This window comes from Oncorhynchus mykiss, chromosome 19 (assembly GCF_057628025.1).
Source record: "Oncorhynchus mykiss isolate SJ-2025 chromosome 19, ASM5762802v1, whole genome shotgun sequence".
In the NCBI taxonomy this organism is placed as follows: Eukaryota; Metazoa; Chordata; class Actinopteri; order Salmoniformes; family Salmonidae; genus Oncorhynchus; species Oncorhynchus mykiss.
In genome coordinates, this window is record NC_143040.1 from 72,985,485 (window position 1) to 73,004,278 (window position 18,794).

The 18,794-nt window shown below is 44.0% G+C and overlaps 1 protein-coding gene across 28 annotated transcripts in view; it reads right to left on the bottom strand.

Moving 5' to 3' along the window:
* Nucleotides 1-18,794, bottom strand: part of smoc1 (SPARC related modular calcium binding 1) — a 187,416-nt gene that overhangs the window by 43,173 nt on the left and 125,449 nt on the right. For 13 of the 28 annotated variants that reach the window (XM_090211697.1, XM_036955377.2, XM_036955376.2 and 10 more), the window contains 2 exons: nt 7,081-7,186; nt 6,468-6,712 (listed from right to left, as the gene is read on the bottom strand). In XM_090211697.1, coding sequence (XP_090067823.1) covers nt 6,468-6,712; nt 7,081-7,186 — 351 coding nt within the window. Of the gene's footprint in view, nt 1-5,978; nt 6,033-6,467; nt 6,713-7,080; nt 7,187-18,794 lie in introns of all 28 variants that reach the window. The other 15 variants (XM_090211699.1, XM_036955379.2, XM_090211690.1 and 12 more) reach the window with 2 other exon arrangements.

The window sequence follows — 18,794 nt, forward strand, 5'->3', positions numbered from 1 at the left end:
ATGAGTGACTGACTGGTTGGATGAATGACTGACTGACTGGTTGGATGAATGACTGACTGACTGGTTGGATGAATGACTGACTGACTGGTTGGATGAATGACTTACTGACTGGTTGGATGAATGACTGACTGACTGGTTGGATAAATTACTGACTGAATGGTTGGATGAATGACTGACTGACTGACAAGACAATAAAGTGGATGTTCCATATCATTCCGACCTACAGTGTGTCAGGTAAGGTTAAAGTGAATAGGACCTACAGTGTGTCAGGTAAGGTTAAAGTGAATATGACTGTACTAAATCTGAACAGGCATAGAAACACTACCTCCATCACCTACCTGTGTGTTAGGTAAGGTTAAATTAAAGTGAATATGACTGTACTAAATCTGAACAGGCACAGAAACACTACCTCCGTAACCTTGATTTAACCAGGCAAGTCAGTTAAAAACAAATTCTTATTTTCAATGACGGCCTAGGAACAGTGGGTTAAACTGCCTTGTTCAGGGGCAGAACGACAGATTGGTACCTTGTCAGCTCAGGGATTCAATCACACACACACACACACACACACACACACACACACACACACACACACACACACACACACACACACACACACACACACAGTGTCTGCAGTAGTAGGTGCCAGGGTACAATGAGGGATTGGAAGTAGTTTTTATTTGTATTTTCTCCGTTTTTCTCAGTGGAAGAAACTTTGCTTACTGCCCCGGGCCAACTGGAATGTTCCAACAGTCTCTAAAAACCTTCAGCTGAATCTTTATTGAACTCATATTTCCTCTCTAGTTCAGTCGACAGGGGTGTTTCTCAATACGCAGACGGCCGTGCTCTGACGGGGTGTTTCTCAATACGCATACTACCGGCGCTCTGACGGGGTGTTTCTCAATACGCATACTACCGGAGCTCTGACGGGGTGTTTCTCAATACGCATACTACCGGAGCTCTGACGGGGTGTTTCTCAATACGCGTACTACCGGCGCTCTGACGGGGTGTTTCTCAATACGCATACTACCGGAGCTCTGACAGGGTGTTTCTCAATACGCATACTACCGGCGCTCTGACGGGGTGTTTCTCAATACGCATACTACCGGCGCTCTGACGGGGTGTTTCTCAATACGCATACTACCGGCGCTCTGACGGGGTGTTTCTCAATACGCATACTACCGGAGCTCTGACGGGGTGTTTCTCAATACGCATACTACCGGCGCTCTGACGGGGTGTTTCTCAATACGCATACTACCGGAGCTCTGACGGGGTGTTTCTCAATACGCATACTACCGGCGCTCTGACGGGGTGTTTCTCAATACGCATACTACCGGAGCTCTGACAGGGTGTTTCTCAATACGCATACTACCGGCGCTCTGACGGGGTGTTTCTCAATACGCATACTACCGGAGCTCTGACGGGGTGTTTCTCAATACGCATACTACCGGAGCTCTGACAGGGTGTTTCTCAATACGCATATTACCGGCGCTCTGACGGGGTGTTTCTCAATACGCATACTACCGGAGCTCTGACGGGGTGTTTCTCAATACGCATACTACCGGAGCTCTGACGGGGTGTTTCTCAATACGCTCCTACCGGAGCTCTGACGGGGTGTTTCTCAATACGCAGACTACCGTGCTCTGACGGGGTGTTTCTCAATATGCTCCTACCGGAGCTCTGACGGGGTGTTTCTCAATACGCTCCTACCGGAGCTCTGACGGGGTGTTTCTCAATACGCATACTACCGGAGCTCTGACGGGGTGTTTCTCAATACGCTCCTACCGGAGCTCTGACGGGGTGTTTCTCAATACGCTCCTACCGGAGCTCTGACGGGGTGTTTCTCAATACGCACCTACCGGAGCTCTGACGGGGTGTTTCTCAATACGCAGACTACCGTGCTCTGACGGGGTGTTTCTCAATACGCATACTACCGGAGCTCTGACGGGGTGTTTCTCAATACGCAGACTACCGTGCTCTGACGGGGTGTTTCTCAATACGCATACTACCGGAGCTCTGACGGGGTGTTTCTCAATACGCAGACTACCGTGCTCTGACAGGGTGTTTCTCAATATGCACCTACCAGAGCTCTGACGGGGTGTTTCTCAATAGTCCAAATCAAAGTAGGCACTTTTTTAGATCCATACATCATTTACATATTTGGAATTTGCATTTCAACATTTCAACCACGTCAACAAAAAAAAAAGCGACAACGTTTCTTGAAAAAAAAAAAAACGAAAAACCGTTTCGTTCTAGTGGTTAGAACGAAAGGTTGCTGGATCGAATCCCCGAGCTGACAATGTAAAAATTGGTCATTCTGCCCCTGAACAAGGCAGTTAATCCACTGTTCCTACGGCCGTCATTGAAAATAAGAATTTGTTCTTAACGGACTTGCCTAGGTTAAATAAAGGTTAAAAAATTTGAGCTGAAGCGAGAGAAAATATATTCAGACTTCGGAATGAACGTTGCCCATTCACATCTCATATTGTTGCCTGACTACAATATTGTATCTTGATACCTGATCATTTTGGTATGTTTACCTGCCTACAATAACCACTGTCGTGTGTGGACATCACATCGAAGCCCATACACACAATCGAAGCCCATACACACAATACCTCATAATGACAAAGTGAAAACAGGTTTTTAGAAATGTTTGCAAATGTATAAAAAATAAAAACAGAAATACCTGAATACCTTCAGACCCTTTGCTATGAGACTCGAAATTTAGCTCAAGTGCATCCTGTTTCCATTGATCATCCTTGAGATTTTTGATTGGAGTCCACCTGTGGTAAATTCAATTGATTGGACATGATTTGGAAAGGTGCACACCTTTAAAGGTCACACAGTTGATAGTTTGGAAGCACCAAAACTCTTCCTGGAGCTGGTCGCCTGTTCAAACTGAGCAATTGGGGGAGAAGGTCCTTTGTTAGGGAGGTGATAAAGAACCCGATGGTCACTCTGACAGAGCTCCAGAGTTCCTCTGTGGGAGAAACTTCCAGAAGGATAACCAACTCTGCAGCACTCCACCAATCAGGCCTTTATGGTAGAGTGGTCAGATGGAAGCCACTCCTCAGTAAAAGGCACATGACAGCCTGCTTGATGTTTACCAAAAGCCACCTAAAGACTCTCAGACCATGAGAAACAAGATTCTGAATTGGCCTGAATGCCAAGGGTCATGTCTGGAGGAAACCTGGCACCATTGCTATGGTGAAGCGTGGTGGTGGCAGCATCATGCTGGGGGATGATTTTTTAGCAGCATGGACTGGGAGACTAGTCAGGATCGAGGGAAAGATGAACAGAGAAAAGTACAGAGAGATCCTTGATGAAAACCTGCTCCAGAGTGCTCAGGACCTCAGACTGGGGGCAAAGGTTCACCTTCCAACAGGACAATGATCTTAAGCACACAGCCAAGAGGAGGAGTGGCTTCGGCACAAGTCTCTGAATGTACTTGAGAGGCCCAGCCAGAGCCCGGACTTGAACCTGATCGGACATCTCTGGAGAGACCTGAAAATAGCTGTGCAGCGACGCTCCCCATCCAACCAACCTGACAGAGCTTGAGAGGATCTGCAGAGAAGAAAGGGAGAAACTCCCCAAATACAGGTGTGCCAAGCTTGTAGCGTCATTCCCAAGAAGACCTGAGGCTGTAATCGCTGCCAAAGGTGCTTCAACGAAGTACTGAGTAAAAAAAAACAGATTTTCCTTTGTCATCATGGGGTGAAGTGTTTAGATTGATGAGGGGAAAAAATAATGTAATATTCTACAAATAAACACTATTGTGTGGGGTGCAACCCCATATTAAGAAGGCGTTTTTAGTGTTTTGGACATTGTTTTTTAAATTTTATTTAACTAGGCAACACATTCTTATTTTCAATGGCAGCCCAGGAATAGTGGGTTAACTGCCTGTTCAGGGGCGGAACAACAGATTTGTACCTTGTCAGCTCGGGGATTTGAACTTGCAACCTTCGGGTTACTAGTTCAACGCTCTAACCACTAGGCTACCCTGCCACCCTGCCTAACCATTGTATAATGGTTAGATTTTTAGCATTTTCTTCTCAATTCAGAACCTAAAACAACATTTATAAATATTAAACTCAGTCAGGGTTTCAACTTAGTTAGAATAGTAGAATACACAAGCTGTATTTTCTAAATGTCGTTGTGCATCTGCAGTTTATTTTTTCTCTTGCTATGTCAGTCACTGACAGTCACTCAATTAGCCCACGTTAGCTAAAATGTTTTAGATTGGTAAGTTAGTCTAGCGGCCTGCTATCTAAACTTAGTAATCAGGGTCAAATTACCAGCTGGGCCCCCCCTTCCCCCACATTGATTTTGTTAGTCAGTCTTACTCAGATATCATATTAAAAAATTAAAAAATAAAACATTTCTCTCCACCCTATGGCAAAAATATGTAGAATTGCACGAAATGAGTTCTATATTGCAAAATCTTCTTTCCACCCCATGGCAACTGTGGCCCCTCATGATGAGCTCAGATTCCTAGATTTCTAGTGGCCCCCACCCCCATCAAAATGGCCCATCCCTGCCTTAGATTTACCAAATATTTCAACATTTAAGCATACGTTGCAGGACAGTGAATATATATATATATATATATATATATATATATATATATATTTTTTTTTTATATTGACCCAAAAAATGATCATATGTCAGTGATGGAGTTGCCAACAAATAATTAAAACAGACATATTTTTACACAAATGAAAGTTCAATACAAAATATTTATAAAATATAGAAAATTATTCACTTGAAAATCCCCAATAAAAACCATAACCATTCTATCAGATCTTTCAGCACTCTGACCGAGTTTACTTTTTACCGAGTTGGAATTTTTCTTCTTCAGTCAAGGGGCAAGTGGTATAAACAGTAGACATTTAGTCTTCCTTCAAGTGGTATAAACAGTAGACATTTAGTCTTCCTTCAAGTGGTATAAACAGTAGACATTTAGTCTTCCTTCAAGTGGTATACACAGTGGACATTTAGTTTCTCCTCAGTTGATGTATACCTCTAAAACCTAATTAAAATAAACATATTTAACCAAAATTAACATCTTAATCTATCAGGGAGATGGAGCTGACAGTTTATGGTTGTGACCATGGTGATTCCAATATCGTTTGTTTAAATCTATCAACAGTAGAGAACATTCCAGACCATGAGGTGTCTTATTGCTCTAGATGTAATGAGGACATAAGGGGTCCTTATGGTATAGGTGACCCTGCACATTCCTGATTCATTTAGGATTTTAGACCAATCTGACTGTTCACCAAATGTCCAGAAATATCTTTTAGGGAATCAAAGTTTTGAGAGAAATATTCTTTAAAAAAACTTTTTGGAAGATATATCCTTTTACATAAAATCATTTTCCAGTTCATATCCATTATTGTCAGTTTCTTTCATTTTAAACACTTTTTGAATTTTTTTTTAAAGAGTTTGTTTCCGAACAAGGGCATTTCTGGGCATAGAGCCGAACATTTTTTTCCCCTTATAAAATTCCCACAAAATACATTAAAAAAAAAAAAAGAAAAAGCTCAAATAACGCAACAACAACAAACAAACAAAAGTTTCCCTGACGGACTTACCCCGACTTCCAAGAAATCCCTGATTCACTGTAAAAGCAAAGACCTCCAAGTGCATCTAGAACATAAAGCTGTGTGCATCTGAATGAGAAGCCTGCAGACCAATATCAGAAGCCAGTCTAAAGCTTACGTTATACCCAACCCAAGAACTACAATTAGCTAAGGCAAAATACCCATCCTGCATTGCTGCGTAGCAAAGAAATGTGCAGCCGCACAAGTTGTAGCTCGATGCTAACGACACAGGGCGGGGCATCTTGCGTTATGTACTACAACAGGCTTATACATTTGGTTTACATACAAGGATGGTTACTGGATTACATTGAAGCGGCCCACAGCGGTTTAAGGTGGTGCTAAGGTTAGTGAAAGCATATTAGTGGGTCTTACTGAACAAATTAATCCCTTGCCTTGTCCCTTGGTTGATGCTGCTCACAGAACTACCTGTAGAAGGAAAGGGAAGAGGGGAGGGGAGGGGAGGGTAGGGGAGGGGATGGGATGGGATGGGATGGGAGGGGAGGGGAGAGGAGGGGAGGGGAGGGGAGAGTAGAGGAGAGGATCCCAATGATCTGAGATGCTGATCCACACATCCTGTCTGGTTGTCCATTGTGCTGTACGGCCAGACGGGGACAGAGTCTGGACTGGAGGTGTAGTCTGTCCTCGCCTAGCTGCTAGCTAGCTAATTACTGGCTAATAACCAATTACTGGTGCACTGCAACATTTCTGGACAGTTAGCAACATAGTTCAGAGACATTAAGTTCCCGCTGAGTTCTTCGGAGGATAGAAATGAAAGATGGTTCCATAATGAACGATGTACGATGAACTATTGAACAACTATCCAACATGCCAGAGAAGAACGCTCTGTACCAAAATACTCACCCTCCTTGCTGACCCCAAGACAACCCTTCAGCTCCAGAAGTGAGATGGCTTTGTCCTTGTTCAGGTCACAGTAGTCAGTGAACTTCCTGGCACATTTCTTGGGTTTGGCTTTCTTCTTGACGTATCTCTTGAAGGGCTTCAGCTCCTTCTTGTTGATGTCATGGCTGCTGTTGTTGTCCAGCTGGGTAAAGTACCAGTGGACCACCCTCTCCTCTAGAGTGTGGCTGGGGTCCGGCTCCATCAACCTGCACAGGACAACAGGGTTCAGACACAGGTAGAAGGAAAGGGAAGAGGGTTCGACTCAAACCTCCACAGGTGCACCCAGTACTCATACACAGGTGCACCCAGTACTCATACACAGGTACACCCAGTACTCATACACAGGTACACCCAGTACTCATACACAGGTACACCCAGTACTCATACAAAGGTACAGACACTCAGAACCTGCTCAGGTACACACCCAGAACCTGCTCAGGTACACACTCAGAACCTGCTCAGGTACACACTCAGGGCTCCAGATCTAATTCACCATTCCAAACCTAATGATAGAGATTTCAACATCATAGTTGACTGTTTAAGCTTGAGGGGAAAACATATCGTTAAGACTTACCTCCCACCACCAGAGGGGGTTGGTGAGTTAATGGCCTGGACCATGTCTGTGGTGAGGGCGTCTAAAAGGCTGGTGATGAATTCCACTTTTTTACCCTTCGGACAGCCTGTCACAGCAACACAGAGACAGCACAGTCAGTAGTAAACAGTCACTACCACAGTCTCACAGCAACACAGAGACAGCACAGTCAGTAGTAAACAATCACCACCACAGTCTCACTGCACCACAGAGAAAGCCTAGTCACTCTTCAACAGTCACTACCACAGTCTCACTGCAACACAGAGAAAGCTTAGTCACTCTTCAACAGTCACTACCACAGTCTCACTGCAACACAGAGAAAGCATAGTCACTCTTCAACAGTCATTACCACAGTCACACTGCACCACAGAGAAAGCTTAGTCACTCTTCAACAGTCACTACCACAGTCTCACAGCAACACAGAGACAGCACAGTCAGTAGTAAACAGTCACTACCACAGTCTCACTGCAACACAGAGACAGCACAGTCAGTAGTAAACAATCACCACCACAGTCTCACTGCACCACAGAGAAAGCTTAGTCACTCTTCAACAGTCACTACCACAGTCTCACTGCAACACAGAGAAAGCATAGTCACTCTTCAACAGTCATTACCACAGTCACACTGCACCACAGAGAAAGCTTAGTCACTCTTCAACAGTCACTACCACAGTCTCACTGCAACACAGAGAACGCATAGTCACTGTTAGAAGACAACTAAGCTGTACTGAAATATAATGGCTTTGGCAGAAAGGTCTCAGGCTCCATTAAAAGGTCCAAGCTTGATGACCAGTGTTAATTATCTCGGGTAAACAGTATAACTATAGCAGATGGCTGAGCACAGTCTTAAGTATCTCTGGTAAACAGTAGACCTACAGCAGATGGCTGAGACCAGTGTAAGTATCTCTGGTAAACAGTAGACCTACAGCAGATGACTGAGACTAGTGTAAGTATCTCTGGTAAACAGTAGACCTACAGCAGATGACTGAGACCAGTGTTAAGTATCTCTGGTAAACAGTAGAACTACAGCAGATGGCTGAGACCAGTGTAAGTATCTCTGGTAAACAGTAGACCGACAGCAGATGACTGAGACCAGTGTTAAGTATCTCTGGTAAACAGTAGAACTACAGCAGATGGCTGAGACCAGTGTTAAGTAGCTCTGGTAAACAGTAGAACTACAGCAGATGGCTGAGCACAGTGTTAAGTATCTCTGGTAAACAGTAGAACTACAACAGATGGCTGAGACCAGTGTTAAGTATCTCTGGTAAACAGCAGAACTACAGCAGATGGCTGAGACCAGTGTTAAGTATCTCTGGTAAACAGTAGAACTACAGCAGATGGCTGAGACCAGTGTTTAAGTATCTCTGGTAAACAGTATAACTACAGCAGAGGGCTGAGCACAGTGTTATGTCAGGTAAACAGTAGAACTACAGCAGATGGCTGAGCACAGTGTTAAGTATCTCTGGTAAACAGTAGAACTACAGCAGATGGCTGAGACCAGTGTAAGGTATCTCTGGTAAACAGCAGAACTACAGCAGATGGCTGAGACGAGTGTTAAGTATCTCTGGTAAACAGTAGAACTACAGCAGATGGCTGCGCACAGTGTTAAGTTTCTCTGGTATACAGCAGAACTACAGCAGATGGCTGAGACCAGTGTTAAGTATCTCTGGTAAACAGTAGAACTACAGCAGATAGCTGAGCACAGTGTTAAGTATCTCTGGTAAACAGTAGACCTACAGCAGATGGCTGAGCACAGTGTTAAGCATCTCTGGTATACAGCAGAACTACAGCAGATGGCTGAGACCAGTGTTAAGTATCGTTGGTATACAGCAGAACTACAGCAGATGGCTGAGACCAGTGTAAGTATCTCTGGTAAACAGTAGACCTACAGCAGATGGCTGAGGCCAGTGTTAAGTATCTCTGGTAAACAGTAGAACTACAGCAGATGGCTGAGACCAGTGTTAAGTATCTTGGGTAAACAGTAGAACTACAGCAGATGGCTGAGACCAGTGTTAAGTATCTCTGGTAAACAGTAGAACTACAGCAGATGGCTGAGCACAGTGTTAAGTATCTCTGGTAAACAGTAGACCTACAGCAGATGGCTGAGCACAGTGTTAAGCATCTCTGGTATACAGCAGAACTACAGCAGATGGCTGAGACCAGTGTTAAGTATCGTTGGTATACAGCAGAACTACAGCAGATGGCTGAGACCAGTGTAAGTATCTCTGGTAAACAGTAGACCTACAGCAGATGGCTGAGGCCAGTGTTAAGTATCTCTGGTAAACAGTAGAACTACAGCAGATGGCTGAGACCAGTGTTAAGTATCTTGGGTAAACAGTAGAACTACAGCAGATGGCTGAGACCAGTGTTAAGTATCTCTGGTAAACAGTAGAACTACAGCAGATGGCTGAGCACAGTGTTAAGTATCTCTGGTAAACAGTAGAACTACAGCAGATGGCTGAGACCAGTGTTAAGTATCTCTGGTAAACAGTAGAACTACAGCAGATGGCTGAGACCAGTGTAAGGTATCTCTGGTAAACAGTAGAACTACAGCAGATGGCTGAGACCAGTGTTTAGTATCTCTGGTAAACAGTAGAACTACAGCAGATGGCTGAGACCAGTGTAAGGTATCTCTGGTAAACAGTAGATCTACAGCAGATGGCTGAGACCAGTGTTAAGTATCTCTGGTAAACAGTAGAACTACAGCAGATGGCTGAGACCAGTGTAAGGTATCTCTGGTAAACAGTAGAACTACAGCAGATGGCTGAGACCAGTGTTTAGTATCTCTGGTAAACAGCAGAACTACAGCAGATGGCTGAGACGAGTGTTAAGTATCTCTGGTAAACAGTAGAACTATAGCAGATGGCTGAGCACAGTGTTAAGTATCTCTGGTAAACAGTAGAACTACAGCTATACCTGGTGATGAATGGAGATGGAAAAAGGAGAAAACACTATTTTTACACCCTATAATAAAGACTCTAGAGGTGATTTAGAGTTGTGTTCTAAATGACACCCTATAATAAAGACACTACAGGTGATTTAGAGTTGTGTTCTAAATGACACCCTATAATAAAGACTCTACAGGTGATTTAGAGTTGTGTTCTAAATGACACCCTATAATAGAAAACACTACAGGTGATTTAGAGTTGTGTTCTAAATGACACCCTATAATAAAGACTCTACAGGTGATTTAGAGTTGTGTTCTAAATGACACCCTATAATAGAAAACACTACAGGTGATTTAGAGTTGTGTTCTAAATGACACCCTATAATAAAGACTCTACAGGTGATTTAGAGTTGTGTTCTAAATGACACCCTATAATAGAAAACACTACAGGTGATTTAGAGTTGTGTTCTAAATGACACCCTATAATAAAGACTCTACAGGTGATTTAGAGTTGTGTTCTAAATGACACCCTATAATAGAAAACACTACAGGTGATTTAGAGTTGTGTTCTAAATGACACCCTATAATAAAGACTCTACAGGTGATTTAGAGTTGTGTTCTAAATGACACCCTATAATAGAAAACACTACAGGTGATTTAGAGTTGTGTTCTAAATGACACCCTATAATAGAAAACACTACAGGTGATTTAGAGTTGTGTTCTAAATGACACCCTATAATAAAGACTCTACAGGTGATTTAGAGTTGTGTTCTAAATGACACCCTATAATAAAGACTATAATAAAGACTCTACAGGTGATTTAGAGTTGTGTTCTAAATGACACCCTATAATACAAAACACTACAGGTGATTTAGAGTTGTGTTCTAAATGACACCCTATAATAAAGACACTACAGGTGATTTAGAGTTGTGTTCTAAATGACACACTATAATAAAGACTTTAATAAAGACACTACAGGTGATTTAGAGTTGTGTCCTAAATGACACCCTATAATACAAAACACTACAGGTGATTTAGAGTTGTGTTCTAAATGACACCCTATAATAAAGACTATAATAAAGACTCTACAGGTGATTTAGAGTTGTGTTCTAAATGACACCCTATAATAAAGACTCTACAGGTGATTTAGAGTTGTGTTCTAAATGGCACCCTATAATAAAGACTATAATAAAGACTCTACAGGTGATTTAGAGTTGTGTTCTAAATGACACCCTATAATAAAGACTCTACAGGTGATTTAGAGTTGTGTTCTAAATGACACCCTATAATAAAGACACTACAGGTGATGTAGAGTTTTGTTCTAAATGACACCCTATAATAAAGACTCTACAGGTGATTTAGAGTTGTGTTCTAAATGACACCCTATAATAAAGACTCTACAGGTGATTTAGAGTTGTGTTCTAAATGACACCCTATAATAAAGACACTACAGGTGATGTAGAGTTGTGTTCTAAATGACACCCTATAATAAAGACTCTACAGGTGATTTAGAGTTGTGTTCTAAATGACACCCTATAATAAAGACTCTACAGGTGATTAAGAGTTGTGTTCTAAATGACACCCTATAATAAAGACTCTACAGGTGATTTAGAGTTGTGTTCTAAATGACACCCTATAATAAAGACTATAATAAAGACTCTACAGGTGATTTAGAGTTGTGTTCTAAATGACACCCTATAATACAAAACACTACAGGTGATTTAGAGTTGTGTTCTAAATGACACACTATAATAAAGACTATAATAAAGACTCTACAGGTGATTTAGAGTTGTGTTCTAAATGACACCCTATAATAAAGACTCTACAGGTGATTTAGAGTTGTGTTCTAAATGACACCCTATAATAAAGACTCTACAGGTGATTTAGAGTTGTGTTCTAAATGACACCCTATAATAAAGACTATAATAAAAACACTACAGGTGATTTAGAGTTGTGTTCTAAATGACACCCTATAATAAAAACACTACAGGTGATTTAGAGTTGTGTTCTAAATGACACCCTATAATAAAGACTATAATAAAGACTCTACAGGTGATTTAGAGTTGTGTTCTAAATGACACCCTATAATAGAAAACACTACAGGTGATTTAGAGTTGTGTTCTAAATGACACCCTATAATAGAAAACACTACAGGTGATTTAGAGTTGTGTTCTAAATGACACCCTATAATAGAAAACACTACAGGTGATTTAGAGTTGTGTTCTAAATGACACCCTATAATACAAAACACTACAGGTGATTTAGAGTTGTGTTCTAAATGACACCCTATAATAAAGACTCTACAGGTGATTTAGAGTTGTGTTCTAAATGACACCCTATAATAGAAAACACTACAGGTGATTTAGAGTTGTGTTCTAAATGACACCCTATAATAAAGACTCTACAGGTGATTTAGATTTGTGTTCTAAATGGCACCCTATAATAAAGACTCTACAGGCGATTTAGAGTTGTGTTCTAAATGACACCCTATAATAAAGACTCTACATGTGATTTAGAGTTGTGTTCTAAATGACACCCTATAATAAAGACTCTACAGGTGATTTAGAGTTGTGTTCTAAATGACACCCTATAATAAAAACACTACAGGTGATTTAGAGTTGTGTCCTAAATGACACCCTATAATAAAGACTATAATAAAGACTCTACAGGTGATGTACAGTTGTGTTCTAAATGACACCCTATAATAAAGACTATAATAAAGACTCTACAGGTGATTTAGAGTTGTGTTCTAAATGACACCCTATAATACAAAACACTACAGGTGATTTAGAGTTGTGTTCTAAATGACACCCTATAATAGAAAACACTACAGGTGAATTAGAGTTGTGTTCTAAATGACACCCTATAATAAAGACTCTACAGGTGATTTAGAGTTGTGTTCTAAATGACACCCTATAATAAAGACTATAATAAAGACTCTACAGGTGATTTAGAGTTGTGTTCTAAATGACACCCTATAATAAAGACTCTACAGGTGATGTAGAGATGTGTTCTAAATGACACCCTATAATAAAGACTCTACAGGTGATTTAGAGTTGTGTTCTAAATGACACCCTATAATAGAAAACACTACAGGTGATTTAGAGTTGTGTTCTAAATGGCACCCTATTATCCATTACTTTTGTTTTGACTGGAGCCCACAGCAGTGCACTACATAAGAAATAGGGTACCGTTTGAGACGAAGCCATAGATGAGAGGAGGCAGGCAGCAGTGTGTAGTTGGGCAGCGCAGACCTGTTAACTTTTACGATAGCGTGCTGAACACCTCAGGTGGCTCTCTTTAATTGCCCAGATGCATGGTTTTAATAGCACACTGGACTAGGCCAATGTTTTATCCCCCTAATTCTGTCTCTTAAAGAGAAACTTCAAACACCAGCTAGGATATATAATCATCCCTCTCCCTCTCCCACCTCCCCACCCCTCTCTCTCTCTCTCTCTCTCTCTCTCTCTGAGAGTGTTGTGTCGTTGTGTTGTTCGGTGGGAGGTGGCCTCCTCTAACCTTAACCCGCCAGGTGAATCTAATTACCATGTCCTAGATGGGACAAGTCAGGCTCTGGGAAGCACCGCCTCACTGCTTCTGAACCCGACTGTTAAATTGGGGCGATATGAAGTGCGACCCCGTATTCCTTTTGCAGTTTCCTATTGTTGACCAGGGCCCATAGGGTAAAGGGGGGGGGGGGGGGTTACTATTGTTGACCAGGGCCCATAGGGTAAAGGGGGGGGGGGGGGGTTTACTATTGTTGAACAGGGCCCATAGGGTAAAGGGGGCAGTTTCCTATTGTTGACCAGAACCCATAGGGTAAAGGGGGGGGGGGTTACTATTGTTGAGCAGGGCCCATAGGGTATAGGATGCAATTTTATAAAGGAACTGAAGATCTCTTAAGAATCCTTTTAGTCCTAGTATGTCTGTTTCTGGTCAGAGGGTGTGGTAGTCTGGTTTGTGGTGTGGTAGTCTTGTTAGGGTGTGGTAGTCTGGTTTGTGGTGTGGTAGTCTGGGTTAGGGTGTGGTAGTCTGGGTTAGGGTGTGGTAGTCTGGGTTAGGGTGTGGTAGTCTTGTTAGGGTGTGGTAGTCTGGTTTGTGGTGTGGTAGTCTGGGTTAGGGTGTGGTAGTCTGGGTTAGGGTGTGGTAGTATGGGTCAGGGTGTGGTAGTCTGGGTTAGGGTGTGGTAGTCTGGGTCAGGGTGTGGTATTCTGGGTCAGGGTGACGTCAGACCAACAGACCGTTAACGTCATGTGACTAATAGAGTTAGACCGGAAAGGATTCAATCCAAGGTGTTACAGAGCAGCACACCGTACAGCAGACAATGAGCCTTTTTTTTAAAAAGTTGCTCCAAACTTCAGCCAAGATCTGTAGCATTTTTTCCATGAATACCGTCTCCGTGAACGTCAGGGACATTGCGTCTGAAAGGCTCATTGATGTGGCTGTGTTTCATAATACCATGTTTTATAACGTACATCGGCATTGACGTGACTCACTGGTCTTGTTTGTTGTGGCGGCTCGCTCGTGAACGTCCCCGTCCCACTGTAGTACTTTAATATAACTCCAATCAGCCACTCAGCCAGCACCCAACACCTCTAGCTCCCCCCCGGCAGCCTACACCCCGCCCCTCCCTCTTCCCGCTCACCAACACTTACAACTCCCATAAAACAAACCATACATGTGCAGCACAGTCAGAAGTCTTGCTCCACTCTGTAAAGTGTCCAGATGCCGGGAATGAAATACAACACTGTAAAGGACATGGTGAAACAGAGAGAGAACAGGGAACCAAAACAACTGAGTAACCATTAACCTGGTCCCAGACCTGTTCCTGCTATCAGGTAGTCTGGTCCCAGAACTGTTCCTGCTGTCAGGTAGTCTGGTCCCAGACCTGTTCCTGCTATCAGGTAACCTGGTCCCAGAACTGTTCCTGCTATCAGGTAGTCTGGTCCCAGAACTGTTCCTGCTATCAGGTAGTCTGGTCCCAGACCTGTTCCTGCTATCAGGTAGTCTGGTCCCTGAACTGTTCCTGCTATCAGGTAGTCTGGTCCCAGAACTGATCCTGCTATCAGGTAGTCTGGTCCCAGACCTGTTCCTGCTATCAGGTAGTCTGGTCCCAGAACTGTTCCTGCTATCAGGTAGTCTGGTCCCAGAACTGTGCCTGCTATCAGGTAGTCTGGTCCCAGAACTGGTCCTTGCTATCAGGTAGTCTGGTCCCAAAACTGTTCCTGCTATCAGGTAGTCTGGTCCCAGAACTGTTCCTGCTATCAGGTAGTCTGGTCCCAGAACTGTTCCTGCTATCAGGTAGTCTGGTCCCAGAACTGTTCCTGCTATCAGGTAGTCTGGTCCCAGAACTGGTCCTTGCTATCAGGTAGTCTGGTCCCAGACCTGTTCCTGCTATCAGGTAGTCTGGTCCCAGACCTGTTCCTGCTATCAGGTAGTCTGGTCCCAGACCTGTTCCTGCTATCTGGTAGTCTGGTCCCAGACCTGTTCCTGCTATCAGGTAGTCTGGTCCCAGAACTGTTCCTGCTATCAGGTAGTCTGGTCCCAGACCTGTTCCTGCTATCAGGTAGTCTGGTCCCAGACCTGTTCCTGCTATCAGGTAGTCTGGTCCCAGACCTGTTCCTGCTATCAGGTAGTCTGGTCCCAGAACTGTTCCTGCTATCAGGTAGTCTGGTCCCAGACCTGTTCCTGCTATCAGGTAGTCTGGTCCCTGAACTGTTCCTGCTATCAGGTAGTCTGGTCCCAGAACTGATCCTGCTATCAGGTAGTCTGGTCCCAGACCTGTTCCTGCTATCAGGTAGTCTGGTCCCAGAACTGTTCCTGCTATCAGGTAGTCTGGTCCCAGAACTGTGCCTGCTATCAGGTAGTCTGGTCCCAGAACTGGTCCTTGCTATCAGGTAGTCTGGTCCCAAAACTGTTCCTGCTATCAGGTAGTCTGGTCCCAGAACTGTTCCTGCTATCAGGTAGTCTAGTCCCAGAACTGTTCCTGCTATCAGGTAGTCTGGTCCCAGAACTGTTCCTGCTATCAGGTAGTCTGGTCCCAGAACTGGTCCTTGCTATCAGGTAGTCTGGTCCCAGACCTGTTCCTGCTATCAGGTAGTCTGGTCCCAGACCTGTTCCTGCTATCAGGTAGTCTGGTCCCAGACCTGTTCCTGCTATCTGGTAGTCTGGTCCCAGACCTGTTCCTGCTATCAGGTAGTCTGGTCCCAGAACTGTTCCTGCTATCAGGTAGTCTGGTCCCAGACCTGTTCCTGCTATCAGGTAGTCTGGTCCCAGACCTGTTCCTGCTATCAGGTAGTCTGGTCCCAGACCTGTTCCTGCTATCAGGTAGTCTGGTCCCAGAACTGGTCCTTGCTATCAGGTAGTCTGGTCCCAGAACTGTTCCTGCTATCAGGTAGTCTGGTCCCAGAACTGTTCCTGCTATCAGGTAGTCTGGTCCCAGAACTGTTCCTGCTATCAGGTAGTCTGGTCCCAGAACTGTTCCTGCTATCAGGTAGTCTGGTCCCAGAACTGGTCCTTGCTATCAGGTAGTCTGGTCCCAGAACTGTTCCTGCTATCAGGTAGTCTGGTCCCAGACCTGTTCCTGCTATCAGGTAGTCTGGTCCAAGACCTGTTCCTGCTATCAGGTAGTCTGGTCCCAGACCTGTTCCTGCTATCAGGTAGTCTGGTCCCAGACCTGTTCCTGCTATCAGGTAGTCTGGTCCCAGACCTGTTCCTGCTATCAGGTAGTCTGGTCCCAGAACTGTTCCTGCTATCAGGTAGTCTGGTCCCAGACCTGTTCCTGCTATCAGGTAGTCTGGTCCCAGACCTGTTCCTGCTATCAGGTAGTCTGGTCCCAGACCTGTTCCTGCTATCAGGTAGTCTGGTCCCAGAACTGTTCCTGCTATCAGGTAGTCTGGTCCCAGACCTGTTCCTGCTATCAGGTAGTCTGGTCCCAGACCTGTTCCTGCTATCAGGTAGTCTGGTCCCAGACCTGTTCCGGCCATCAGGTAGTCTGGTCCCAGACCTGTTCCTGCTATCAGGTAGTCTGGTCCCAGAACTGGTCCTTGCTATCAGGTAGTCTGGTCCCAGAACTGTTCCTGCTATCAGGTAGCCTGGTCCATGACCTGTTCCTGCTATCAGGTAGTCTGGTCCCAGAACTGTTCCTGCTATCAGGTAGTCTGGTCCCAGAACTGTTCCTGCTATCAGGTAGTCTGGTCGATGACATGTTCCTGCTAACAGGTAGCCTGGTCCATGACCTGTTCCTGCAATCAGGTAGCCTGGTCCCAGAACTGTTCCTGCTATCAGGTAGCCTGGTCCATGACCTGTTCCTGCTAACATTCCACTCAACATGTTTGCCATGAGAAGGAGTAGCAAGAAGTGAAATGTTAGCAGGAAAATGTCTGGGACCAGGATAGTAGAGGCACAAGAAGTGAGTACAGTAACTACATGAAATAAGTAAAAACTTTTAGTAGAGACGAGTGAACCCGTGGTTATAGTAGGGACTAGCGAGCCCTTGGCTTTAGTAAAGAATAGAGAGTCCTTGGTTATAGTAGGGACTAGCGAGCCCTTGGCTTTAGTAAAGAATAGAGAGTCCTTTGTTATAGTAGGGACTAGCGAGCCCTTGGCTTTAGTAAAGAATAGAGAGTCCTTGGCTTTAGTAGAGAATAGAGAGTCCTTGGCTTTAGTAGAGACTAGTGAGCTCTTGGTTTTAGTAGAGAATAGTGAGCCCTTGGCTTCAGTAAAGAATAGAGAGCCCTTGACTTTAGTAGAGAATAGTGGGCCCTTGGCTATAGTAGAAAATAGTGAGCCCTTGAATTTAGTAAAGACTAGTGAGCTCTTGGTTTTAGTGGAGAATAGTGAGCCCTTGGCTTCAGTAAAGACTACTGAGTCCTTGACTTTAGTAAAGAATAGAGAGCCCTTGACTTTAGTAGAGAATAGTGAGCCCTTGGCTTTAGTAGAGAATAGTGAACCCTTGGCTTTAGTAAAGACTAGTGAGCTCTTGGTTTTAGTGGAGAATAATGAGCCCTTGGCTTCAGTAAAGACTAGTGAGCCCTTGACTTTAGTAGAGACTAGTGAGCCCTTGGCTTTAGTAGAGACTAGTGAGCCCTTGGCTTTAGTAGACTAGTGAGCCCTTGGATTTAGTAAAGAATAGTGAGCCCTTGGCTTTAGTAGAGAATAGTGAACCCTTGGCTTTAGTAGAGACTAGTGGGCCCTTGGCTTTAGTAGAGACTAGTGAGCCCTTGGCTTTAGTGGAGACTAGCGAGCCCTTGGCGTTAGTAGAGACTAGCGAGCCCTTGGCTTTAGTAGAGACTAGCGGGCCCTTGGCTTTAGTCGAGACTAGCGAGCCCTTGGCTTTAGTCGAGACTAGTGAGCCCTTGGCTTTAGTCGAGACTAGTGAGCCCTTGGCTTTAGTAGAGACTAGCGAGCCCTTGGCTTTAGTAAAGACTAGTGAGCCCTTGGCTTTAGTAGAGACTAGTGAGCCCTTGGCTTTAGTAGAGACTTCCGGGCCCTTGGCTTTAGTAGAGACTAGTGAGCCCTTGGCTTTAGTAGAGACTAGTGAGACCTTGGCTTCAGTAGAGACTAGTGAGCCCTTGGTTTTAGTAGAGACTAGTGAGCCCTTGGCTTTAGTAAAGACTAGAGAGCCTATGGCTTTAGTAGAGACTAGTGAGCCCTTGAAACTCAGCAAAGACCTCAAAAAGAAACCAAAAACAGAAGCAGAGGCACATTGACTAGGAAAAACTGGATGTTCAGTACAATATTTAAGCTCCTATATACACTCTCATCAATACATACACTCTGATATACAATCTAATCAATATATAAGGTCC